Source organism: Corvus kubaryi, unplaced genomic scaffold (assembly GCF_017639235.1).
Source record: "Corvus kubaryi isolate FWS band 111438036 unplaced genomic scaffold, C.kubaryi_AGA036_p1.0 37292, whole genome shotgun sequence".
NCBI classification, from domain to species: Eukaryota; Metazoa; Chordata; class Aves; order Passeriformes; family Corvidae; genus Corvus; species Corvus kubaryi.
This window is the reverse complement of record NW_024581091.1, coordinates 1,046,155-1,055,301: the sequence shown is the minus strand read 5'-3', so window position 1 is coordinate 1,055,301 and position 9,147 is coordinate 1,046,155. Positions and strand designations below refer to the sequence as shown.

Sequence of the window (9,147 nt, the reverse complement as noted above, 5' to 3'; positions counted from 1 at the left end):
CGGGGCGGGCGGGGCCGGGGCGGGCCCTGCGGCGCGGGGAAGGGCGGGCTGGCCCCGGGGCGCCGCGGCCGCTCCATCCTGCGCCATGGGCTGCGGGCCGTGGGCGCTGCTGGCGCTGCTGTGCGGGGCGGCGGGGGCGGCGGCCCCGCTGCGCTACAACGTGAGCCTGGACAGCCCGCCCGAGCGGCGCTGGCTGCCCGTGCTGCGGCACTTCGACCCCGTTTTCCTGCGCGCCGCCGTCCGGCGGGTCATCGAGTGCGTGCGGCCGGGCAGCCCGGCGCGGGGGTGGCCGCGGGGATGGGGGACGAGCGGGGCAGCGCCGGGAGGGGCTGACGGAGCAGCGCAGGGGTGCCGGGTGTGAGCCGCCGGCCCGCTCTCGGCTAACGGCCCGGCTGTGTCTTGCAGCGAGAGCGTACCGAAATGGGTGCACCAAGTCATCCAGCCCATAGCAACCGAACTGGAGCTGTTCATGCCGCAGCCCTTCGCGGGGGAGATCGCGGGGATGTGCAAAGCACTGGGAGTAAGTCTCGGAGATGGAATCCTGCTGAACTTCGCCTACGAATCCACTGCGTAAGTGTCGGGTACTCACACGGTCTCGTACAGGAGGCTGTAGAGCTTTAGTTCAGCGGGGGGGAAGGCACGTGGCGGGTGACTTGCACGGTCCGTTCCGGGACCATTTCATCTGTTCAGCCGGAAGGTTTCATTCTCTTTTGGCAGTTTGGATGCTGAATGGAACGAGAAACAATTGTTTTCTGTTGTGGAGTACAAGTGGTATCGATCTGCCATGGTTTTGTGTATGTACTTATATCTATATAAATGTATTAAAATCCAAAGTTAATTTTTGTTGGTACGGTATGTCTATCCAAAAGTAGTTGAGATCATTTATATTTGAAAATGATGTAATGTTCTCTGTCACTTAAAAATTGCCGTAAAGTAGGCTAGAGGAACTAGTTGCTCTCTCGTTTGTCTGAGATAAAGTTACTGCTAAACAATTTTCTAGATGAAGGTTCATAACAGCTGCATAATATCGCTTCCTGATTTGAACAATGGAAAATGACTGTAGTATACTTTATGGCAGCAAACAAAGTCTCAGTGAAAAAAGGTGCTCCGTTTCATTGTCTCTCTTTGCCCTAGAAACGTGGTGCGGGAGAGTAATCAACACTTGGTGTTGCCTCCGGGAGTCCTAAAATATTTCTCCATATACATTTGAGCAAATATCAAGGCATGTGGCCCCTTGTTTGCATTTGGGGTTTTTTTGTCTTAACGTATGGTATTCAGTCCCTTTTTTTAGGATCATTTTTTAAGTAAGGACTAATATTGGCTATGGTCCATTTAAATGCTGGCTGTTTTACTATTTTCACAGAGGGTACTTACCACACTTAGTCCTAGCAAGGTCCCTGAAATTCTATTTCTTGTCTGGGATACTAGAAACCCCTATCAACTGGGAATATTTTACTTGTGTGAAGAATTTTTTACCTCTATATTTTTGAGAGGCAGGGTTATGCCTCACCAAAATGACCAACTCCTAACTGCAGAGAAAATAAGTTAATTTCTTGCTAATACAATATACTCCACCAAAAAAAGCCTGTTTTAATGAAACTGAGCTTGTTACATGAGGAGTTTTAGCACACTTTCTGTTCTAGAGAATAGTCTGTTATTGAATTGGTTGATACTTGAACAACCAATGCTTTTCAGTTTTGTTGATGGAACTTAACTTGATTTTTTCTGCTTGGGATTAAAATTATAAAGATTCCAAATGGAAGTGAAATTATCAAAATTAAATGCAGGAAGCATGACACTTTATGGATGCTTTCAGATGTCAGCTTTTCATTATGACTTAGAAAAGTGAAATGAAATAACGACACTTTTCCGGAGCGGAAGTGCTGCTTTCTGCCTGCCCTGTAATTGCTGGACTGTGGTGTGGTGTTGGACTCCTCTTTGTGTGGTTGCATTAATAAAACACTTAGCAGAGTATCAGCTCAATTACTCCTGAAATGTCGAGCTCCTTCAGCTAGAGTATTGCAAGCAGTGTTATAGCTGTGCCTTCAGCCATTCCTTGCCCTGTTCTGTTTGCAGGTTCTGTACAAGCATTGTCGCTCAGGATGACAAAGGAAACATTTACCACGGCCGGAACCTGGATTATGCTTTTGTTGATATATTGAGCAAGATCACACTTGATGTGCGGTTTATAAAGGGTGGGCAGGTATGATCCAGGGTTGGTGTGGTGGGTGATGTTCCATGAAGAATGGGACAGCTCTATAGCTGCTTAGGTGGGAGATTTAATGTAGGAATGAGTTTGCCATCCCAACTATACTGGGTTATTAGAGCAACACAGTTATGTTCCTGGAGTGTGAGATGAATGCTGCTTTTCTTGGCTTTCTGGACATCCAGTTTATGGTGATGGACTGGAAAAAGTAGAACAGCTTAATCTAGTAATGAAGATCATTATTTCTAAGAGATGTTGAAAAAAGGAAATGTACTAATTCTAAGGCTTTTTTTTTTTTTAGACCTTGGGAATTTTTGTCACCAATAAGTTTGTTTTTAGATGCAGATTTCCAGAACTTAAGTAGTTGCTAGTGCAGCTTGGTTAGTCTGTTGGTTTTGTTTTGTTTTGTTTTTTTAATGTTCATTAATCCATTTTGTAAATGGAAAAGTTGCTGTTTGTTGCTTGGCAGTTTAACTTGAGCAATAGTTTTGTAGCAGTTAGTGATCACAAACAAATGAAATGCAGTGAATTTGAGGCCTTAGAGTCCCTTTATAATTTACTTGGCATATTTTACTGTAACTGAAAGCACGGCGTTTTACAGTAATGTAGGTATGAAAGCTATAGAAAGATGTATGGGTTGCAGGTTCCAGCAGTGTTCTGTTCTGGAATGCTGAACTGCTCTCTTTCCTGGTTTCAGGTAGCATACCAAGGCACCACATTTCTTGGTTATGTAGGCTTATGGACTGGGCAAAGTCCACACAAGTTCACAGTCTCCGGAGATGAACGAGGTAAAGGAAGTATCTTCCACAGTAGATGTTGTGTGTTGGTTTTGTTGATTGTTGCCTGCCCTGCTCTTTTTCTCTTAGAGGGAGCAATGAGGTTAAGGTTGCCAGGAAGGATCTGAAGTGGAATGCTTTGCCTTCCCCTCAGGGAGTGAAAGCACACATGCCTGATTTTGGCTGCTGTGTGGGAGTAGGTATTGGTCAGCAGTGTCACCTGAGCTGAAAGAGTCAAATGATGAGGAAAGCCTTGGGAAAGCTGTAAAAGATGTGGTCTGGTCAAGAGACACCATAGGAAGTGGCAGGGTGGGGCCTGAGATAACAAGATGCAGTTCGGACAGCAAAGAAAAGGCTCCTTTCCTGGTTCTGCTGTATTCCATTGTTGTCTGGGCTCATAAGGCAGTTGGAAAGAGAGGAGGTCAAGAGAAGCATAAGACAGATCTAGGGGAACGGCAGAAGGGCTTGAGGGGAATGCCTGGAGACACTGCAAAGGCAGTTGAGCGAGATCAATAGTGGAGTGAAGCTGAGAGATGTCACTCCTGAGAACTAAAACTTGTAGCAGAGGGGAAGGCAGAGAAAGGTCGCTGCCTTTTTCATCAGGGCTTCAGTTTCACAAATAATGACGGTTATGTCCAGCTCAAAGATTGGGAAGTTCTCTTCTGCTTCTTTCCCCTTTCATTCCTTTTAAGAAGCTGATACTTTGTTGTTCTTTATTAGGTGACTGTTAGAACTGGCAATAATATATTCTCAGAGCCAACATCTAAAACGTTTATTTTTCCCTTGCGATGGTGACAAGCTCTTTTCTTTTTGAGCTTGAACAATCTGTTCTAGAACTCCTTAGCTATGCAAACAATATTCACTGAATGTGTTCCACCCGTGCATTATCTGTGAGTAGGGGTTCCGCTATGGAGCGCTTGCACCTCTTGCTTCCTGTGTGCTTGGTTAATGCTGCCTTGTTGGATTCACTGAATTCTTTCCATGGTTTGCATGCACACTGCTTCTGATTCCAGAGTAGTCAGTTAATATTTTCAAAACTGAAATGTCCAGGGCTGATAGTTACAGGGGCAAACTGCTTTTGGTTCTGCTTAAAGGCAAGTGTTAAGTGTTTATCGTATCTGTGCAAAGGCCTGATTGAGGAAATCTTGTGTGTACCCAAGTCCTATGTCTCTCCATGTCCTATGTTCGCTTCACATGTGCTGCGGTCCTGTCCGTGGGCTGCTGCTGACTGCTTGCTGATTTATCTGAAGTGAAAGCTGTTTTCAGTTCTTTCCAATTGAACTGCCAATTGAGGGAAAGGAGCATGTGCACTATGGTGGGAAGCAGGATGAATAAATCAGGGTAAAGGTCTATCAAGTGACAAGCAGATGGATATTTTTGTGGTTTGCAAAGCGTGAGTGTATAAATAGTAACAAACTTGGCTTTCTTGTTTTTGCACTTCTCTTACTTTTCTCAATAATACGAACACTATCACTACCTTTTTTTAAGCTGTTTTATTATTTCTGTGGAGTTATTCCTGTTTTAATATTTCAGTAAGGTGAGTAATGAGGTGATTATTATCACTCCTGTCACGACAGGTCTGAAATGCTTTCTGGAAAGCAGGGGTGTTAATCTAGCTGCTGTGGCTGTCAGTTGGAATTATGTTGTCTATTTATATTTCACCTGAAGGTTGTGCTCCTTGTTGGCATTTCTCCCGTAAAATGTTGATACTTTGTGCTGATAGGCACCTACCTTGTCTTGCTGTATTTAATTACATGTATAGTAATTTATTTTTTTCTCCCCAGATGGTGGTAGATGGTGGGAAAATGCTATAGCTGCTTTCCTCAATAGGAATTACCCTGTCAGCTGGCTTGTCAGAGATGTAAGTGCACTGAGTTGTTCTTACATTTCACAGATGTGGCATTTGTCCTTAAACATCTAGTAAATGAGAATCAGCTGTACAGAAACCTTACCAACTTGATAAGTAAATGCATTTTTCAGGAGAAAGTAAATGTTGACCCTGTGCTGTCTAGTAATGAGGCAGTTCTGGTCCTTTTGGGCGGCGACCTCCAATGCCAAAGGTCCTGGAGAAGCTGTGCCAAGACTTCCTTCCTAGGGAGTGATTCAGCTAGCTGTGACTTGTCGTAACCTGTTAAGACAGCTGTACTCCAAGATGGTGAATACCTGTGCCAGGCGTTGTTTTATCCTGTTTGATATATTGCTATATTAATATCTTCAAGTAGCACTTGAGTCAATTACCATTTTCAGAAAAACTGGACCTTTATTCTTTTGGAGATGTCCCAGTGCTTGTTTTTGTGCTTAACCTCGCCATCATCTCTGTTCTGCATTAGACCCTGAGTGAAGCAGAGGACTTTCAGTCCGCTGTTCTCAGACTGGCTAGCATTCCCATCATTGCTGAAGTTTACTATATTGTGGGAGGCATCTCACCCAAAGAAGGCATGGTCATAACAAGGAACAGAAGAGGGCCAGCAGATCTTTGGCCTCTTGATCCCTTAGGTGGAGCGTAAGTAGGAAAAAGCTACTACATTTTTGCTTCTCCTGTTCCCTTCTGAGCGATTGGCTTAGTGGCACAACTCCCTTGAGAGATCTGGGGCACCTCTTGGTCATGGCTTATGGCAGGAGATCAAAGGTCACCCACCCCATTCCTGTGTTCCACAGTTGATGGTAAAGGCTTTTGTGTCTACCAACATGGAGCCCGTGGGCCTGCAGCAGGTGGAGGGAGTTGACTTTTGAGGGAGATTTTTCCTTTTGGCAATACAGGGATGCTGATTGTTGGACTTCGTGAATTACATACTGATTCACCTTTTGCTTGCTTATATGCTTGTTACAGGTGGTTTCGTGTGGAGACAAACTATGATCATTGGACTACCCCTCCTCCTTCTGATGATCGTAGGTAAATTGGTTTAAAGGTCTGTGGGGAGAGAATACTTACTTTCCAAGAGGTTAGAGATATGGGCAGGTGTTTTCTCCTTGAACAGGCAGCTCATTCAGTTCTTGTAATGCTGCTCTGAAGGGAGCACATGAGCTGTAGAGCAATATTCGCAGATGCCAGAGGAGAGGGTGTGAGGCAGTGATTAGCACAAATAATGAGAAATTGCAAGGATGAGGCCATGGCCAAAGAGTTGCTCAGAAAGCAAAATTGAGTAGAAGGTAAATGACTCAGGTTGACAGTGCCAAAGTATTGGATAGCACTAGAAAGGTGCTCAAACATGATTTTTAGGCTGTGTAGTGCATAAAAAGAGATTGGCAAGTTCCTTATTGGCATGTACTCAATGGAGTAGTAACAGTGTGAGATGAGATCCAGTCACACAACTTGGGGTTCTTTTAGATCGAAGCAAGCATTTCAACATCAAGCACTTTAGTAAGAAGTTGTTTGTGTTGGTGCTTTGTAGCCTTTGGAACAGACAAGTGTATTTAATTGATAATATGTTGCTTTCCCACAGAACTGCAGCCATCAAAGCTCTCAATGCTACTGGACAGCACAACATCAATTTGGATACACTCTTTAAGGTAGTTCTCAAATTCTGCATTGTGATTTACTCTTCAAGTTCTTTGACAAAGCAGAAGTGCTCTTTTATCAGGGATTGAAAAGCTGTGCTTTTTTTGTGGGGAACAAGGTTTACTGCACAGCTGTCTCTAGAGGGGGGTTGAAGACTGAAAGTTGTTCAAAATGCTTCTGGGCTCCTATGTAGGCATTTTGTAACAGTCCACCAATTCAGGTGGAAAGTGCAGGAGGTGAATCCCATCATCTTTGTGCAGTTTATTTCAAGCGCAGGCACATAGCGTTAGACATGCTGAGCTTTGGGAATTGGAATCTCTTTCAGAGGGCTTTTTTGAAAGTACTTCTGTACAATGGTCTGATGTTAAAAAAAGCAATGAGTCCTTGACTTTGTATTAGTCCTTTCATAACTTCATCCTACTGTTCTTTCTAAGTAGCCATTTCTCTCTTTATCTACCCAAATGACAACTCTTCAAACTTTCTGTACAGGTGTTGTCAGTGAAGCCAGTCTTAAACAAGTAAGTATTAGATCGAGAGATGTTGATCTGCGCCTCCTGCTGTGCCTCAAGCCACTTGAAAGTAACCCACAAGCTTTCTGAGGATTTTCCTTATTTGTCTGGGTCTTGTGGTTTCCCAGCTAAAGTTTTGGGTTGTGTTCATGACCCTCTATTTTCACTTGGACCACACCCTTCCTCTTGGGTCTGCCACTTCAGTCAGGGAACTACACTTGTTGGGGCTCAGTCTAATAATGGGAAATTGCTTTGGAGTGGTGAAACAAATTACTCCTTTGGAGGAGCAGCTGGATGTCACACTGAGTGCTTTGCCCACTTTTGGAATTTTCGGGTTGGTGTTAACACTGACAGTACCTTTTCTGCATGTTCTGATACAGCTCTGATTAATGTGTAATAAAGTAAGTGGGATGAAGCTTTTATGTACCATTTACTGGGTTTCCAAGAGATTTCTTTTAGTATACCAATCTTCTGTAATGTTCCAGAAATTGCACTTTTGCAGGTTATCCTGTTTTAGTTTACTTTTACATGGAGCTGGGTATATTCTCTGCATCAGTCATTCTCACTGCAGCTTGGCAATGGCTTCCTCAGTGCCAGGACCTCTCTTCTGCCTTGTCAGTGTGAGCAAACGGGGAAAGGAAGAGGTCCATCTCAGCTGTGACATAGATACAGTGCCGATTGTTTAATACAGTGATGAAAAGGATGTGGAAATACAGTTCCTCTATTGTGCTGAGTGGGGAAAAGGACACTAGAAATTAGTGCCAACAGTCTTTAAGTTGATCAGTCTCTTTTCCTAATCCTTCTGTACCTAAGCAGAACATTTGTTTCTGCAAAAATTTGTTCTGCTGCTTTGCTAGCTAGCTAAATTGCCCTTCCTGCCTTTGGAATGTCACTCACTCTGTTGCTCTTTCCCTGCCAGTAACACAATATACACCACAGTCATGAGTGCTGCATTTCCAGATCGGTACCAGACGTGGTTGAGAACTGAGGAATGAAGAGGTGTAAGTGGCATCTGTACTTACACATTTCAGCTGCAGAGTCACTGAGGGGAAAAAAGTATTGCAGTGGCACTCCAGTGACCCAGTCTGAATTCCTGATTCTGCTTGTTTATTGCCCTTGGATAAATACCTTTCCTTGTTGTTATAGAGGGAGTTAAATATTGACTCTCTTAGTGAAACTCTTGGAGATGATCTTAGGAAGAGTTTTGATCAGAGAGGAAGGGGTGAATGTTGCATCCTAAAGGTGGAGGTTCCCCCTGGGAATGTTTTGGCTATTTTTACCACTCCCCTCTACTGCACTTGCTTGTGTCCAGGTGGATGATAACAGGAAGCCCTGCCAGAGGGAACTGAATCCCAGCAGGAGGGGATGATGCACTTAGCACCAAGAAAAATCAAGCTTTGTTTGTAATGGCTGCTCACCAGTGACTGAATGTGAGCAGCATCCTTTGGGGGCTTTGTCCTGTGAATGTGCAGAATAAGCTCAAGTCCTTGAGCTCATAAGGTGCCTCATGGGACAGCTTCAGAGAGATATTATGATAATTTCTGTGCCAACAAACTGGTTGCATGGCCTTGACAAGAGCACAAGAAGCTGTGTTCCAGTTTAAAGAGCTTTTTAAAAGAATATAATTGCTATTATATTTGTAGTTCAGTCAGATCTGATTTCAGCAAGAGTAATTATTTCTAGAGATTGTGTAGAATTTGTTTGTTACTTAACCCTGGACAAACCTGTGCTCTCTTACCTATTTTTCTAGTTCAACACACTGAGTGAGAAGCTGAAGCTGTGCAAGACTAACATATGCTTTTGAAATCACTCCTGGGAGCAATACAGTGGCTTTGGTTCATTACTGATGTGAACCATTCAGGAAATAGTGATTTGTTAACTCCTTGGAGTGTTGCAGGTGATCCTGTTAATGACCTGTAATGGGAGTTTGAAATTTATTGTAGTTAAATGGGTGCTCTAGTAGATGTTGATGGGTAAACATGGCTTGTACTATTTTTGGTAAGAGTTGTACAACTGCAATGTACTTCTGTGCTGACTAATAAATACATTTTGTAAGTTACATGGCCTGTAGGTCTGAATATAATGAAATAAAAATATTCAGCTGATAGCTTGACCTATGAAAGCTTGTGGAGTTATTTCTGTGTCATCATCCTTTTC

The 9,147-nt window shown here is 43.6% G+C and overlaps 1 protein-coding gene across 1 annotated transcript; it reads left to right on the top strand.

The window, feature by feature from the left end:
• Window positions 1–68: 68 nt before the first annotated feature.
• Window positions 69–9,103, top strand: NAAA (N-acylethanolamine acid amidase). Its single transcript, XM_042026910.1, has 11 exons — window positions 69–255; window positions 406–570; window positions 2,077–2,203; window positions 2,904–2,994; window positions 4,767–4,843; window positions 5,313–5,485; window positions 5,813–5,875; window positions 6,426–6,492; window positions 6,971–6,999; window positions 7,910–7,991; window positions 8,741–9,103. Exons 1-10 carry the CDS (start codon window positions 86–88, stop codon window positions 7,983–7,985), a joined length of 1,038 nt encoding a protein of 345 aa, XP_041882844.1. The 5' UTR covers window positions 69–85; the 3' UTR covers window positions 7,986–7,991; window positions 8,741–9,103.
• Window positions 9,104–9,147: the final 44 nt, after the last annotated feature.

Coding starts and splice junctions, on each gene's coding strand:
- NAAA (XM_042026910.1), top strand. CDS start 86: ATGGGCTGCGGGCCGTGGGCGCTGCTGGCGCTGCTGTGCGGGGCGGCG. Junction 2,204..2,903: donor GGTTTATAAAGGGTGGGCAG/GTATGATCCAGG, acceptor TCCTGGTTTCAG/GTAGCATACCAAGGCACCAC. Junction 7,000..7,909: donor GTGAAGCCAGTCTTAAACAA/GTAAGTATTAGA, acceptor TTTCCCTGCCAG/TAACACAATATACACCACAG.